Genomic DNA, 18060 nt, shown 5'->3' on the forward strand with positions numbered 1-18060 from the left:
CAACAAGGCCACACCTAATCCTTCCTGAAGAGATCAACTGATGGGGGACCACGTATTCAAACATGAGCCTATGGGAGCCATTTTTATTTGGACTCCCACAGAAACTAAAGTCACATGCATACACACAAACTGCTTCTTAGACACTTTGGGAAGTAATGGAGTGGCTAACAGATCTAGTGGTATATTCCTGATGCTACTATTCTTTGGAGTACTCTCCATCAACAACAGATTGGTCCCAGTGTGTGAGTGTCTGAGTGTATCTCATGCATATAACAACCACACTTTTCTTTAAGACCATCCCATTAGATCTGTAGCTAGGGTGATGCCATGAGAAGCAGTTGGAGCTAAGATGCGCTGTAGAGAGCTCTTTTCTCAGAAGATAGTAGGAGTGGGACAATATATGATATTTAAGACAATAAAATTGTCCTCAGACTGTTCTACCCTGAGTTGTGAGACTGGTTCCACACTTTCCCATAGCCTTTTAATTCCTTTCCTTAATGCCCATTAGTAGATAAACTTGAAAATAACTCATATGTTATAGGTTATGAAACAGAGGGATACACGGTGCCCCATTTCTTGCCTCAGTCATCCCTGTGACAAATCTCTCTCTGAACCCCTCACGTCTTCACACAGAGGACGGTCATTGCCTCTGTCCCTTCTCCAGCGTGCACCATGTTGTTGGCCACCTTGACCTCCAGAACCATCGTGAACCCAGGTGCATGCATAGTCAGGGGCTGTCGGTGCTCATCTGGCAAGCCCGGCGCTCCTGGCAGTTGATCCCTGCACCCTTGCCATGCTGTCAGCCATCGCCAGGAAGCTCTGCAAACCACTTGTGTACAGAGGACAAACCTGTCACTGCGGTCCGAAGGCTTTTGGCAGTTTTGCTTTTGCTGCCAACTGCTCAGCACAGCCTCTCCTCCTGAACACAGCAGCTAAGCACAGCGGTGAAACTGGCCCAACACAAGATCATAAGAGTACTCCTTTTTGTTGTAACTCAACTGTGCTTTTCAATTGTCTTTTCCCTTAAAATTCTCTGCTTTTGACCCAGTTAGTCATAGATGAATCTCAAACCGATGCTGAAATTAGAGAAAATGGTTTCTTCACATACATTTGAGTACCACCCCTTTGAAATGGAGTTTCTGGCCTTCCTATGTCCAGTCTCCTTTGACTGTGTGATCTTTCATTTTTAATTATCTAAGGCAGACTCGTTAAAGTTTGTTCTGCTGAGAACTGCTATGAAGATGAGTAAGTCTGGAAGCGACCCTTGGCTTGTGCTAATGGTCCATCGGAAGCTTGAAGGTTCTATTGTTTTGGACACTGCACTAACAGCCGGCTCCATGTTCTGAATACCATTTGGGACTTTCACACTGAGTGCGTTCCCTCAAAGAACTCACAGGAGGAACATGACACTTAGGGATTTTCAATTGGCAAACGAGGTGCTAATTCCTGTAGTAGTATAAAGTGAAAGGTGATTTCCAGAGGACAGAAAAGGGAGTGGTTAGCTCCCAGGACCCTCGGGAGTAGGTCCTATTGGCTGTTGACCTAGGAAGACTACTGAAAAGAAGTAGTACTTGTTGTTGTGTTTTATAAAAAGATAGAAGAGATAATATTTGGTGGAAGCGAGGTAAGGTGTCAGGGAGGGAGTGACTCTGCCGCTCCATGCTGAGGCATCCCTTCCCCCTCTAAGGTATAGAATAGAGTTTATTCAGGGCATGGGGAGAGGAGTTGAGACTGTAGTAAAGACAGAGAGAGAGAGAGAGAGAGAGAGAGAGAGAGAGAGAGAGAGAGGCTGTTGTCAGGTGGCTGTGGGGTGGAGCCTAGACTAAATGCTAATACCCATAAGCTGGGTAAACCTTATAGATAGTGGGAAGTATAGAAATAAACTAGGAAGGAGAAAATAAAAGCACAGAAATTTCAGACCACTTGACACACCGGGCAATGCCTTGAAGACATTAAAAACAAATCAGCAGGCACATGTCCTCCCTGAAAGGGATGTAAAACTGGCATCCTGGGGAGTTATCAGGGGTGGGCTCTCCACGGTTTTCCTTAATTACTTCTGTGCTGTATCATGGTGCTTGCATACGTGCTAAGATGTCCTGGGAGCGATCGTTTACATCCAGGGAGGAGGAACTAGAATAAGGTGCAGCCTGGAGACCCTCCAGAAACCTTCCATTGCCCCAGATAAGAAGACAGGCATAGATGTGATCTTTGGGGCTGCATATACATCAATCCACAATGGAAGCCTGGGCATACTGCTTCTCTATCTTTACAATGAGAACTGAAGCCTTGCTGACGTGCATAGAAATGGACTGTGTGTGCCAGTCGAGGTCTCTGAAGATCCATCCTGATCCCCTTCAACCAATGTCGGTACAGGAGGAACAGCAGAACACACGGAACGAACAGGCCAACGTCATTGGCTTCTGAATCACCAGAGACATGCAAATTGAAACACACAGCATGTAGATACCATTTTTTAAAAAACTGTTTAGATTGACTAAAAACAAATAAGTCTTGTTGGGGGGTGTCATGGGAAAACAGATACTATCAGGTTCTTTGATAGACAAAAATCAGCGTGGCCACCTTTAGGAATAGTCTGCAATAGCTAAGATTTAGAGATACACTTACTGTGGTACCCAGCAAACCCGTTCCAAAGAAATGTGCTCAGGTGCCTTAAGATTTATTATCTAGAGTATAATTGCATGACTATTATTGTAAAAAGAGGTGCGTGTGATAAGTTCAAATGGCCTTCCCTAGGAAAATGAATGTCAGGGCATACTTACGTAGGGAAATAGTGCATGATTAAAGTAAACTAATCAAATTTATTAGAAGATTTAAAAATTGAGCAGTACCTTCCTTGTTGTTGTTGGTGGTGATTTGACCTAGAGATCACGACTTAACTTAGGATGACCTTGAACTTATCCTCTTGCCCCTACCTCCCAAGGCCTGGGGTTACAGATGTGTACTGTCATTGGATTACATATGTGTGCTGTTATCCTGGGATTATTGCTGTCATTGTGGCTTATATAGTTATGGAGGAGTGAATCCAGGGCCCCTGTGTGGCAGGCACACTTTAACTGAGCTGCATTCCTAGCCCCCAGGGTATCTACTTTTTAAAAATATATCACACATATACATTACAAAACACATCAGTGTTAACACATGCACACACACATGGGCCAATGGAAGTGATATAAGGGTCTGGAGAAACCCTTAGGTTTGTAACCTTAGTATTGTAGGAACACAGAAGCACTTTGCTGTGTGCACTACATTGTCTTCCCTTGAAGACGTGAACCCACACCCGGAATGGCCCGTGTAATTTCCAAGTTCTTAATACTTTTCTATGGCATTTAATATCCTATTAAACAATACTTTGTCGCACCTTCAGGAAGAGGCAGGGCAACTGTGCGAGCTTCAGATCCCTCCCAGCTTTGTGTGAAGTTGCCTGTGATCATCCGTAAGTAGATGAATGGATATCACTAGCACCTTCCTATGACATGCACGCCCTCCTGACACATTCCTGCCCCTCCCCCACAGGGGCATCTTTCGAAGCACCGTAGACCAGCCACCTTGCACTAGTTCTGCTAGTGCTCCAGATGTGGAGGGTGACCATGATCCCAGACCCTCCAGTCACCTCCACCAAGGTTAGGCACATCGCTTCCCCATCGTTTTTCTGAGTTTCCTGCTGCTTGGTAAGATACTCCTGAGCTGAAGCAGAAGATGCAGACAATGGTTATTTTGAGGGCCATAATTTGGTTTCGTTATCTCAGGCGATCAAAGATTGTTTAACACCAGAAATAGCTGACTAGAGCAGCTGTTCAAACAGCGCTTTGTGTGGGAGATAATGATGGTGCAGTGTTATGACAGCTACTGCAGAACTCGGAGTAAAAAGACTTCTAAGAAAATCCTGATTGTTGCTTGTTGCTGCTGCTGGTTTTCTTCTTCTTCTTCGTTTTCTTCTTCTCTTTTTTCTTCTTTTTCTTCTCTTTTTTCTTCTTCTTCTCTTTCTTCTTCTTTTTTTTTTTTTTTTAAAGATTTATTTATTTATTATATGTAAGTACACTGTAGCTGTCTTCAGACACACCAGAAGAGGGAGTCAGATCTCGTTACAGATGGTTGTGAGCCACCATGTGGTTGCTGGGATTTGAACTCTGGACCTTCGGAAGAGCAGTCGGGTGCTCTAACCCACTGAGCCATCTCACCAGCCCCTTCTTCTTCTTCTTCTTCTTCTTCTTCTTCTTCTTCTTCTTCTTCTTCTTCTTCTTCTTCTTCTTCTTCTTCTTCTTCTTCTCCTCCTCCTCCTCCTCCTCCTCCTCCTCCTCCTCCTCCTTCTTCCCCTCCTCCTTTTCCTCCATCCCTCTCTTCCTTTCCCCCCACTTCCCTGTCTCTTTTGCTTTTTTCCGCAGACTAGATTACTCATCTTCTAATGCTCTAAATGAACAGAGGGTGGATACAGGAGTCTTGACTTGTATCATTGCAGCTTAGACAGCATTAGAATAACTTATGTAGACTTAAAAATACCTAGCTTATTTCTCTATCAAACACATGCTTAGGACTTTCTGGCTTCCAATCAAAGTGCCAAATCTGTGAGCCCTGCAGAATCTATTAGATTCAACAATCAAGAAACTTCCTGTGAGAAGGATCAGAAATGTGCCAGGCAAGGTGTATAGAGATTTTTCAAATAAATGCAGTTAGCACTGTGGGGACAGATGTGATGGAGAGAGGGAGAGGGAGAGAGAGTCAGAGACAGAGAGAAAGAGTTAGAAAGAGGTAGCATGAGAGTTGAGAACAGGCAGAATACAAATGGGATGAAATCGTGGTAAAGTGGATCTGGAGAGATGGCTCAGTGGTTAAGATCACACACCACTTTTGCAGAGGACCTGAGTTCAGTTCCCAGCATCCATGTCAGATGCCTCATAGTCACCTGTAGCTCCAGCTCCAAGAGATCTGACACTTTCTTCTGCCCTGTAGACACCTGCACTCTCATGCACACACAGACGCATATACGTAATAAAAATCAGATAAATACTGAAAAACAATCTGGTCACTGACAAAAGTATGAGAAGGCCTGAGGTTTTGGTGAACACAGAAAGTGAATATTTATTAACCGGAGTGGCCAACAGCATGGCTCAGCTTGCAGTGTTCTCTGTTTGAATATCTACTGCTTTGAATTTCATGCAAAAAAAAAAAAAAAGAAAGAAAGAAAGAAAGAAAGAAAGCTGTCTTAAATTTCTAATTTAATGGGATATCCCAATATTATACTGCTTATATAAAATATTTCAGCATGGACCCTGTGATAAATAGTTGTGTACTTTTAAATATTAAGTATGTATCCGCTTTTATCTAGTTCTTAGTGGAAGATGGTTGTGCTGGGGTGAAGGCAGACTCAGAGAAGATGAGAGGGCAATTCTAGTCAGCCCTCGCTGGGGTTCTGGGTTAAACAGTTGTTTTCTGTATCTCTAATTGACACCTGGCACTGTAATTAACCTTCTGATATTGGGGTTTTAGTTAGTGATCCAACAAAGATGGAGAAGCTGAGTCCTGAAGGCAGGATCTTGGAGGTAGGGAGTGAAGTGCTTCAGGCCCATGGCTGCCAGTGTGCACTGCTCTCCCATGGGAAGGTGTCTATATGTAACGATGCTCTATAGGCATAGATGCTTATTAGACAGTGGCAGATCCTTGCCTCCAGCTCTCCAGCCTTGAACTGAAGTCCACATGTTTGAAAACAGGCATGTAAGAGTTGTGGGAGACAGGGCATTATTGCTTCTTCGGACTGAAGAAGAAATCGGTGTAGTCAACGTGCAGTTATTATTGATATAGCTGGAGTCCTGGCTAACGTGTCTCCTGACCATCATGTACGCGATTTCTGGCTAGCACAGGAGGGAAACCCCTTTTCTCAGCCAGCCGTGCTTTCGGCCTTTCCTGTTGATATACCTCGCTATACTTTCCCACCTGTGGGTGATACAAACAACCAGAGATCTTCAGAAAATTGGAATCACAGTAAATCAAACAAAAATGCATTTGTGCTTGGTGTTGTGTGGAAATCTAGACCCAAATTCTGCAGGATCTACAAATTTTATTTTTTAAGAGATTTAACATATTTTATCTAATTTGGAGAGAAATAATTTCTACTTTAGGAAAAAAATGGTATTATTCTCCCTGATATGTTCAGGCCAGTTGATGGTTAGTGTGGTCTGCAGGGAGTCTAAATGGATGCTTTGCCCTTGGACAGCGACCAAGGACAGGCATAGGCCTTCCCTGTGGTCTACCTCACCTAGGCTTCATGAATAATGATTCTAGTTCAGGAAGACGTGTGCTGCAGTGGTCACTTTACAGCTGAGAAAATCAGACCAATGTGGAGCTAAATGGTTTGCCCGACTCCTGAAGAGGCTAGAGCCACCCATTTAGATGTGGCACCAAGCTTTCTAGCACTCAAGCTACCAAAACCCAGCGGAGGTGGTCTGTGGGCTACTGTGTGTGCCAAGGTGCTGCTTGGTGTGGTCAGAAACAAAGTCCAAGACACAGTTGGAAAGTGGCCTCAGGAGAGCCCAGTGGTGGTGTTTTCTGTAGAACACACAAGCTCTGCCTCAACAGAGCTTCGAGGCAGGTGTACTGTGGACTGCCCCAAGCTTGCCTGTTTTCAGGAGGGTGCTTCCAGGAGACTTGATGAAGCGGCCATAGCTGGACCCCAGTCTCCTCCTCCCAGCACTGTTATGTGGCCCAATGCCATTCCTAGTAAACCTACACACTTCCATAAAAGTAGACAGCCAGCCTTGCTTTAGGTCTTGCTCCGGAGTCCTCAGAAACTAGCTAGTGACTCAATGTCGCCCCCCTCCACCTTCACCCCACCCCTGCTTTCCCATAACTGAGAAACCAGTTTGAAAATGGTGCCTTGTATACAGCCAAAACTGCACAACATGAGAGGCAGAGGCAAGAGGGTCCCTTACAGAGAGCAAAGCCAGTCTCAGTTTGAGTTTGAGGCTGGCTGGGGCTGTACCTGGAGTGCTCATCTCAATACCTCTTTCCACACACAACAGAAAAATAAAAATCAAATAAAAAGTATCATGTCCTGAGGTTACCTAACTGTTCTGAGTCCTTAATTGCTCCTTGTGAATCCAAGCCCCACTGTATGTCAGGTCCTATGTATCTTTGGGTGAATTAGAGACATTTAAATGGAAATTGCTTGACTCAACTTGAGTCACTATAATTTACCTTATAAAACAAAAGGTTTATTTATCACATTGCCAATCAGACCTACCCTGGTATATAAGAGCACATCACCCAGGAAACTGCTTGCCACACAGGGAGCAGAAAGGCAGAAAGGCACAAGGGCCTCACGATTCTTTAGAGTCCCCCAGCCTTACTGATGTGTTATTTCAGAGTTCTGAGCCAGCTCCTGTGACCTCTGACTATAGTGAGGACATCACAGATGGCCAAGAACTACTACATGCGAGACTCTGCCTCTCACACCTGCTCACCGGAAGCAGCTTCCAGTCCTTGTAAACTCTCTCTCCCCCGCTGCAGGTGCCCCCCCTGACCCTTTATCCTCAGGATGTGTCTTGCACACAGTAGAAAGCTAGTAATTTGAGCTGAGTTGTACTAAATTTTTCAGGACAAAAGAAAAGTTTGGCAGATTAAAATACAGGTGGAGCACCCAGGGAAACCAAATCGGATATTCATGTTTGGTTCCTACAGCTTTGTCCAGTTATGCCCCCAAGGAGAATGTAGCATGTCGCAGACATAAAGATGGCTGGAGCAGAGACTCCAGCATAAAAGACGTATGGCTTTTGCTGTTATTGACAGGTACCCACAGTAAGCACGATATGCCAGGGACTGTGCTAGGGCCTTAGCTTGTGTACTTGGGACATCTTCTATTTTTCAGCTTCAGTTCCTCTTGGACATCACCGAAATGAGTAATGTAGAGCCCGAGTCCTGTAAGATGAAAGCTTAGGGGCCCAGGGGCCCTGACAAAGGCCAAGGTGTCAAGGTGAGAGGTGTGGCTGTCAGGAGATCCAGCTGGAGGGCCGTGCTCACACTATCTGGTGATGTGGAATTATGCCATGGGAATCCTAACCTGTTCCCTCTTCTCTATCCTCAGGCCTCCTTGTGGGTACCCTCGATGTGGTATTGGACTCCAGTGCCCGAGTCGCACCGTACCGAATCCTTTATCAAACTCCAGACTCTCTAGTCTATTGGACCATTGCCTGTGGTAAGTCCCAGTATTCAGTGATGCACGTGTTTGAAAAAAAAAAAATTCCAAGTAGCAGCTGCTTTGGAATGAATGTGCTTGTTAAACTCAGTCTTTTGTCAGGTTACGGTAATGAACCTTGGTCACTTTAGCACCAAAGTGTTGATGGCTTAACACGGTGAAATTTCTCACTCTGAAGTCTCATTGCAGTCTCCAGCTAGAGGAGGAGGAACACACAATTTGAAGGTCAGCTTACCAGGGAGGAGTGAAAGGTGTGGCCCAGCTGAGTTCACGTCCTTCCTCAGGCAGCACACAACACGCATGCTCACGCTCTGGCTAGAACCGCTCACTGGGATGGACCTCACTAACTGCAAGGGAGGCTGAGATAGAAGAGGAACTTGGGAGAGGTGTAGATGTGCTTACCCAGTGGCCCCTGATGTAGCAGTACAGTAGCTCATATAGGTGAGATTATTATCTCTTCAGATATTCTCCGTGCTGTCCTGTGCTTACAGTATATCAAGCTAGCACTGAATATCACGGTAGGGCTAAAACACTTACATCTACTGTTTACTTAGGCAAGTAAAATAAGCAAGAGTGAGCGCCAGTTTGCTATTTTGTTCTATTATTATTATTATTTTAATTTTTAAACTAATAGCCTCTACTTTTAGAATAGTTGTGCATTTATAGGAAAACTGAACAGGTAGCTCAAAGACCTTCTACTCCATGCACCTCCCAACCTTCATTCCCAACATTATTAGCGACTCACTCCAGTCAGTAGTAATATACAACAGATTAATATAATATAGAAGGCCACAACTTGTTCGGAATTCCTTAGATCTTCCCAGATTTATGTTATTTTTCTCTGTTCCAGGATCACACCAGAGTCACATTATCTGTCATCACCTCTAGGTTTGTCCTGGCTGTGGACAAGGTTTCCCAGGATACCTTGCTCGGGATGACCTTGACAGATATAGGTTAATGGTGTATTGTGGGATTGCTCCCCTATAGGACTATTCATTTATCTACTGCACTCCTGGGAATTGAACCCAGCCTTTATGTGTACTCCAAAAGGAAGCTGCGGGGAGTGTTTCATTGGCTGTGCCAGTAGTTGCTTGGGAAAGTTGAAAAATAATTTAAAATAATATAAATCTGACCCCGGAGCATGGAGGGTAGGATTAAAAACAAAGACAGCTGAGGAGATAGTCAATAGGTAAACAATACTTATCAGGACCGGAACTCGATCCCCAGAATCCACATAAGAAAGCTAGTGTGCTGTGCATGCTTACAAAGCTAGTACTGACGATGGAGAGGCAGGTGGATCCCTGGGGGTCACTCCTCCTTGGCTGCTCAAGACCAGTGAGAGCAGCCCCTGGGGCACAGTACCTGAGGCTGTACTCTGCCTGTGCACACATACTTAGACATGCATCTGTGTATATGTGTACACCTCTATCCACATGACTATGCTCATCACACACACACACACACACACACACACACACACACACACACACACACACACACACACAAACTAAAACCTAGAAAGGACATTAAAGATGATGGAGAGCCACTATAGCCCTTGACTTTATGAGGCTGATGAGGATGTGACTCTCTTGTTGCCTCCTCACTCACTGCCTCCTGGCTGATTTAGGGACCCTGCAGAAACAGGAGTCCTCGGGGCTCTTGGATCCCTTTGCAACCTTCAGGGCAGCTTGTCTCCCAAGTCAGGTTTCAGTAATGTGAGAGATGCCTTGTGTCATCCCCTTTCCTGTTGATTACCTAACATCAATGCTTTTCATTCTGTTGGTTTTGGGGCATGGCCATTCCACAGAGCAGTGCTTCCATGAACACTCACATGGGGTGGAACCTAGCTCTACAAAGCTGAGTTGTTCCCTAATTATCTGCTGAGCCAAGGCTAAGGAACAGTAGGCTGTAACTGGCGGTGGCATAATTTATACCCCCAAAAGATGCACCTCCACTTTTCTAGTAAGTAGTGTCTGTCACAACTGCATGATCTCATTGTAATACATCTAGGATAGCTTCATCTTTTATGTATATTGATTACCCATAGAGATCATCCAGAATTTCCTTACAGAACACTCCAAGGAAGTGAAGAGCATTACAAAGTCCCATCCACCCACCTAATTATTCTTTCTTAATGATTTTTCGATTCATTCCAACTTGAGTTTGAAATAGGAATTACTAATTTTAAAAATAGAAGCTCTTACCCCCACAAACATTTCCTCGGTGTGCTAACCTTTCTGTTTATAATCTTAATGTTAAAGTGTAAAGTTGGTAATTGGTAGGGAAATATGTCAGAGGTTTTTAAGTTTATGTGTATTTCACAAATTATTGTACAGGAAACTTCAAGAGAAAATTGGGTTCTATGGTGGTTTCAATAGGAATGGCTCCCCATAGACTCATGTGTTTGAATGCTTGGCCCATTGGGAGTGGCACCATTAGGAGGTATGGCCTTGTTGGAGGAAGTGTGTCACTGTGGGGGAGGGCTTTGAGGTCTAATATGCCCAAGCCTACGGATGAAGATGTAGAATTCCCTGCACACTGCCATGCTTCTCACCATGATGATAATGGACTGAACCTCTGAAACTGTAAGCCAGCTCCAACTAAATGTTTTTCTTTATAAGAGTTTTCATGGACATGGAGTCTCTTCGCAGCAATAAAACTCTAACTAAGACAGGTTCCTTGGAAAGCCGTAAAAATCACAAAGCTTTGTCCTATGTGACACTGTAAATTATCTATGAGAGTGAGCTGAATTAGGAGAGCATCAGTCACCCATGTCAGCCATCCATGGCCCACCTCTGTAGATCCGCAGGACTCTCAACTGTAAGTCCTGGTATGTGGTTTGCCTTAGATTAGAGTCAGACTCCCAGACAAGAGGAATTTTCTGGACCTGTGGATAAGTGTAGCTTATTGCTAACATGGTAATTACCTTACCGGGAGCATTGTCAGCTGCACTGTTTGATGGACACCACTCCTATTACACAGTCTGAACAGGGCCTTGGCTTGGTTGCCCATTGATTTGGTCTAACTTTGTTTTGCCAACTCAGAATCTCATCAGGGTCTTTTCAACCATTTGGTTTCAGAACTGACGGGGCCACCAGCCATCATTTCGTCAACCACCATGTTTTAGGAGGGCAGGGAGGGGCAGTGTTCACATTCCCAGTTATAGCTCCTTATGTACATAGAGCTCAACACTCATTGTCATGCCCCTGTGCTCTGTCTGGCACCATGTCAGGGGCACCATGCTGGCTTCATGATTACACATTCTTTTAGCCAGTAGTTTTATAAGACCCAGAGAGTAACCAAGCATTGCTAATGGTTCTGCTTCTAGTCATTCCCTACGGTAGACCAAAAAATGTCAGCTTATTAATTGTCCTTCTAGGTGAGATAGAACATGTGGAAGTTGAAAAGCATTTTTAGAACCATTGTTTCAGTCTGTGTAGTTCAAAGATGTTCTTATGTGTATGCATGTATGTGAATTTTCATGTGTGTGCAGGTACATGTGTGTGATGATGTGCATACATATCATGAATGTGAGAGCTATTCACTTAAGCTAATTGTCATTGCTTAAGTGTTTTTAACCTTGCTTTCTGTGGCCATGTTTCTCATTAGCCTGAGGCTCACCAGTAAGCTACGCTGGCTGGCCAGTGAGCCTCACAAATGTACCTGTCTTCCCAGTGCAGCGATTCCAGCCTTGTACCACCGTGCCCAGCTTCTGCCGTGTGGGTCCAGGAGACTGAACTCGAGTCCTCATACCTCAAAGCAAAACAAAAAACATAACCACCCAGCCCTCAAGAACCGGTCTTATATCTTTGGGAACACAATAACTTAAAGGAAATTTTTTCTTTTTTCTTTAATTAATATATATTCTTTGCAAAATAATAAAATATAGATAAGAAAAGAACATTAAAAAGGACAAAGCTGTAGTAGCATATCAGAAGTCATCAAATGCTCTCAAGCCTGAGAATATAGATGCACACTTTACATACTTTGTCTATATTTTCATTTATAGGTAAATATATGTACAATGTATATGTACTATATACATTTATATGTGTGTATACTATGTATTATATAAAACATATGTGTACATATAAGTATTTTAAAGCAAATGAAAATCAAAGTATAGCATTGAAAACAATTTCTATACAAATAAAAGGGTTTGCAAAACTAATATTAATAGGTACTGATTTGTTGGGCATACAACATAATTCAACTTGCCATTACACTCTCCTTAAAACATCTAAGGCTGTTTGCTTTGCAACTGTATTTTGAACACCCTGCTATCAGTGAGTAGTTGTCTTAGCTAAACCTCTGGACATCACCTTAGGATAAATTTATAGAAATAGATACTGGTAGTCAAAGACTACCCACACTGGCTCACTGAGTAAAGGCATTTTCTGCTGAGCCAGGTGACCTCAGTTAGATTTCAGGGACACACACAGTGGAAGGAAAATACCAATTCTAACCTCCTTATATATACTTGTCACACATGACTAGTGCCTCCCAGCCCCCCCCCACACACACACACACTCAGAGACGAGGTGTTTAAGAAAGAATGTCTAATATCTGCCCCCTAATTGTCTTCCAGAAAGATAAGAACATACACTCCCACCATTAGGTGTTTTTGGCACTTAGTAAAGGACACCAGCCCCTTATCTTTACTGCCAAAGCCAGACAGGCTCCCTGGAGCTCTCTTGTCTCCAAGTGATTACAGTGTGACAAGCATGTTGTTAGGACCTGTGAGAGATTAGAAGCAGTTATGAAAGCAGCTTGTGGCCTGTGCTCAAGGAGTTTCACAGAATGCTTTCCTGTGGTGATCTGGGCACAGACGTCGGGGTGCCAAGAGCACCAGAGACCTGCAGAGGGCACGTGACTGGGCAGAGGTCAGGCAGCTGGTATCTTTGTGTCCTCGGGCCAGAAGTTAGAAATATTTTCTGAGTCCTGCCTCAAGGTAAAGTTTGGTACTCTGCTGCTGTTGTGACAGTCCTAGCAAAGAAACTCTACAGGGCTTTCTGTGCTCTAGGTCCGTGCTAGATGTGCCAAGTGCTGTCGTGCTGAGTCTCTAGCACAAACTAATACAGCAAGTGTCATTGCCTATGTAGCACAGAGGAGAAACCTGAAGCACCAAGAGGCTTCTTACATCCCCCAGCATCCCATCTGCATTCTAGTCCTTGATAGTAGGAGATATCACGTAATAGTGACTTTCAATAGCCTGGGTCCTTATGACCCTGCAGAGTCTGACCTTTGTCCGTATGACCCCGGAGACCTATACTTGTGAAGTAGGGGAAGGAAGGATGGCAGTGACCAGCAAATATGGACATGGGTTTAAGAGCCAGAAAGTCTGGATCCGATACATAGCGATGTGAGAGGTCCTGCTTCCTCATCTATAGAGGATTATTATGGTTTTGCTTCCTGGGCCAACTCTGCTCTAGCCTGGCATTGGGGAGTGCAAGTAGCAGAATGCTGTCTTTCACGTTTCTTTACATTGTTTATGGTGATAGCTCTGATTAGATGCGGGTTTTGAGAAGGTAGACTTCTGAACATTTCAAGTCACAACAATGTGTGTGTGTGTGTGTGTGTGTGTGTGTGTGTGTTTTGCCTTTGCCTAGTCCTCCAAATACAAGTTTGTCCCTTTCCCATACAAGGACAAATACAAGTTTGTCTTTTTCCAGGTGCTGAGGTATAAGTGTGTCACTTGAGGTCCCCCTTGAGTGTGTACTGATGTACTGAGTGGGTACTGATGTACTGAGCATGAAGCCAGCTCACTCTACATAACAGCATCTCTTAACTGGAGAGAGAAGGACACAGTGATAGCCGGCCACAGGCACCTCGGTGTTCAGGGCACTGGGTGTTTCTCTTGCCTTCATTTGCGGGTTAACCTTAAACCTTTTGTGTATGGTTGCATTTTGGAGAAAACCACAAGGGATGTCTTTGTTGGTTTTCTTTTATTTGAGTAACTGAATGCTGTATATTTGAAGGCTGAAATAAAGCAGAGATCTACTCAGCCTGTTTTGCTTCTGAAAACCCACAGTATTTTCAGGCTCTCGAAGGTTTAGTGGGCTTTGTTTTCTGCTCTGTTGCTGTTTGCTTGTTTGTTTTATTATGCAGACTAACTTATTCTCGCTCAGTCTCTTCCCACACACCCTAACAGTGAGAAAATTTCAGGGCAGTGCTATAGTCTGTCTCCAGACCAAAGTCCAACGTGCATTATGTTAGTATTGCACCGGAGGTAGCCATTGGACATCGATCCACGGGGCCTTAAACCTTTGTTTTTAACCCTTAGAGATCAGGCAGCATAAATTCACTCTGCAGGTCTGTCTTCAAATTTCTTCTAATTTCAAGTACACACCATGGACTTGAAGATACATTTTAGGCTGGGTGAGACATCAGACCACAATGACTCTGTGTTTTCTGTTATTGTCATACATAGCATGTGTGACACATGTATGAGATCTCCTGGTGACTGTCCACAAATCCTCTAAAAACACAGCTTCTCATCTTTCAAAAGCCAGTGTCTAATCAACCTGAAGGACATCAAGTGTGGGCCTTGTTTTTTCTTAGCAGAGCTCTCTGGGTGACCTTCACCGCCAACTCTGGCTTTCTTTGTTTTTCTAGCTTAGTCCAGACAACTCAGCTTGTTTTTTCCTTGCTCTATTTCAGTAAGTGGGATCTTTCCAGAAAACTAACAGCCAAACCCTTTCTTTCACTTCTGTTTCTGAACTAAGTCTGTGTGGTGTTTTCCTTCACGCAGCGGTTCGACTGGGTTCAAGAGAGAAAGGTATGGCAGCAAAGCGTGGGTTTGTCAGAGGTGCACCACAAAGGCTGTGGGAGATTTGAAGCATGGGGCTGGCGTGGTAGCAGCCCACCAGTGGGAACTGAGTGATCTGGATGGAGAGATTTTGGAGCTCTGGGTCAGAGAGTCTCCACGAGATAAGAACTGGCCTGCGAGACTACTGTGGCTGAGTGGGAACTCGCTGTTCATTTTAATATTTCCAGCAACAGGTGGTGCCTAAGGTGGGGCACAAACCCACGACCCTGAGATTAAGAGTCTCAAGCTCTACTGACTGAGTTAATACACAATCTTGCACAAACTGTTCCATGAATAGACCAGGTCATGACAGTCATGGTGAAAGGGCTTCCTGTCAGGTTCCTTCAAACAGTACTGTGATTACCGGGCATGAGAGTGTCGTGGGTGTGTGTCACAATCAGAGGACAACCTGTGGGAGTGGGTTTTCTCCTTTCAGCTTGTGGATCCTAGGGATTGAATTTAGGTCATCAGGCTTGGCAAGTGACATTATCTGCTGAGCCATCACACATACACATAAACACACTTTTCAAGACAGTCTTACTGTGTAGTCCAGGCTGGCCTCAAACTCACTACAATCCTCCTGCCTGAGCCTCACAAGTGTTGGGATTATAAACATGTGCAACCATGCTTGAGATCTGGCTTTAAGCAGGGATGGCAATGCACCATGGGGGAAGAGTAGATGTTTGTCAAGTTAATGTGTGCATGCACACGCTATTCCTACTGTAGGTATGGGTGTGGTAGAGTTAGATATGCATAGCTCTGGATAGAGAAAATATGGAAGCCAGGTGGTGGTAGCACATGCCTTTAATCCCAGCGCTGGGAAGACAGAGGCAGGCAGATCTCTGTGAGTTTGAGGCCAGCCTTGTGTACAGAGTGAGTTCCAGGACAGCAAGAGTGAAAACAAAGAAACATTCTCTTTAAACAAACAAACAAATAAACAAACAACAAAAGAAAGAAAGAGAGAAAAAAGAATAAGAAAGAAAGCAGTCTAAAACAGTGCAAAGCTAAGATGCATCTGTTCTGTTCTAAACCTTAAACCTGATAAGTGTGTTCAACCCATGATAACCAAGGAGTACTGGGGTTAAGCAGAGCCAATAGGTTGGATCATGTAGGTGTAACAGGGAGTCTAACTACTGAGCTGAGGAGATAATCCAGTCAATAAAATGCTTACTGCACAAGCCTGATGACATGGATTTAACCCCTAGTATCCATGGGATTAAAACTAGGTGTGGTGGCATGTACCTGTAATCCCAGGGTGGGAAAGAGGAGAACCGCAGCCTAGCCTCATTGCTTAGTCCTGATATGTCATATTTACTGTCAACTTGACAGCGTGAGAAGCTCCAGAATGGCCTGGGAGATGGGTCTCTGGGTACACATGTATGGGGCTCTCTGGATTATTTTAATTGTAACGAGAGACCCCACCCACTATGGGTGGCACAGTTCCCTAGCTGAGATTCTGGGCTGTGTAAATAGAGAAAGGGAATGGGGTCACAGTCCTGCATCCATCCCCCTGTTTCAGACTATTGATGGGACTCAGATCAACTTGCTTCAAGCTCCTGTGACCTTGATACCTTGATTTCCCTGCCGTGTGTTACTGGGCCCTTGAACTGTGGACCAGAATAAGCCCTCTCCCTCAAGTTTCAAGTTTTATCACTCCAATAGGAAGAGGAAGTTTCTTCCAGGTCAACAAGAGACCCTATCTCAAAACTAATTTAGATGGCATCAGAGGTGTGTGTAGTTGACTTCTCTCTCTCTCTCTCTCTCTCTCTCTCTCTCTCTCTCTCTCTCTCTCTCTCTCTCTCTCTCTCACACACACACACACACACACACACACACACACACAGAGAGAGACAGACAGACAGACAGACAGACAGACAGACAGACAGACAGACAGAGAATAAAAGTCATAGTGTGATTGTTTTGCTTTGCTTTGCTTTGCTTTGCTTTGCTTTGCTTTGCTTTGCTTTGCTTTGCTTTGCTTTGCTTTGCTTTGCTTTGCTTTGCTTTGCTTTGCTTTGCTTTGCTTTGCTTTGCTTTGCAAAGGGCAGATTTCGGTAATAAGCATTCAAGAAGCAGACCTCCATTACCAAACCACAGCCGGCTTCTGGCACATTCATGGTGGTCATAAGATGAAGTACATAGGAGGCAAAAGGCAGAGGCTACGGGCCGTACAGTGTGGATGAGAAGCAGCTCTGTAATCCTGTGCATCTCTCCGTGGGCCTCTTTTCTAAGGTTCATTGTATCTGCCCATGCCAACAAGCACAGATGGAGCTGTGGGATGGCGGGCACTTGGTTGGCACTCACCCTGCAAGGTGCCCTGGATACCGTAACATCTACAGCTCATGGGATTGGTGACCTTGACAAAGACGGGCTCAGGTTTGCAGTGAGAAATTCATGCAATCTGAAGAATAGCCAGAGTGTGGGAGGCCCAGGGGTTTGTTTTAAACCTTTTTAAAGAAAAATTCCATTACTATTTAAATTTATTACTCCAAAGGGCTAAAAATTCTCTGTCAAACTCAACTTGATTAGTTTCCTAATTATTCCAAATAATCATTGCATTTTGAGTTGGAAAGACTCCCTGAGTTCTAACCTGTGTGTTAGACTCTCTCCCATGAGGTTTCCACAGGGTTAGTCTGAGGTGGGAAGGAGGTGCCTTTGTTGCTCATCTGTGTCCATTTCAAATGCAGAGAATTTGAGATGGATTTTAAAAACTGTCTAAAGCTAGCCAAGTAATGCTAGCTAAGTGGAGGGTCCCAGGTTAATCTGAGTTCCAGGTATTTCCACAGCATTTTGTGGTCACCAAGGATTTGCCCATGGCCCAGAGCCATGGAAAATGCATATGAAGCAAAAGATCTGTTCTTTTGGGTCCCAAACAACTGCTCTGCTGAGAAACCTTCTCATTTCCCTGTATGAGAGCATCCTTCTTACAATTTTATTGTTTACTGCAGTTCTTGGGATTGCACCTTGTAGGTGTTAGCTGAACACACACAACAGCCCTATATACGCATCTGTTATCAGCCATTTTGGTATCTATTCCCAAAGTAGA

The 18060-nt window shown here is 44.3% G+C and overlaps 1 protein-coding gene across 3 annotated transcripts in view; it reads left to right on the top strand.

Moving 5' to 3' along the window:
• Tbc1d9 (TBC1 domain family, member 9) overlaps nucleotides 1–18060 on the top strand; it is a 107589-nt gene that overhangs the window by 36974 nt on the left and 52555 nt on the right. For all 3 annotated transcript variants that reach the window (NM_001111304.1, NM_027758.4, XM_030243771.1), the window contains exon 2: nucleotides 8096–8206. In NM_001111304.1, coding sequence (NP_001104774.1) covers nucleotides 8096–8206 — 111 coding nt within the window. The remainder of the gene's footprint in view (nucleotides 1–8095; nucleotides 8207–18060) is intronic.

This window comes from Mus musculus, chromosome 8, assembly GCF_000001635.26.
Source record: "Mus musculus strain C57BL/6J chromosome 8, GRCm38.p6 C57BL/6J".
Taxonomy (NCBI): Eukaryota; Metazoa; Chordata; class Mammalia; order Rodentia; family Muridae; genus Mus; species Mus musculus.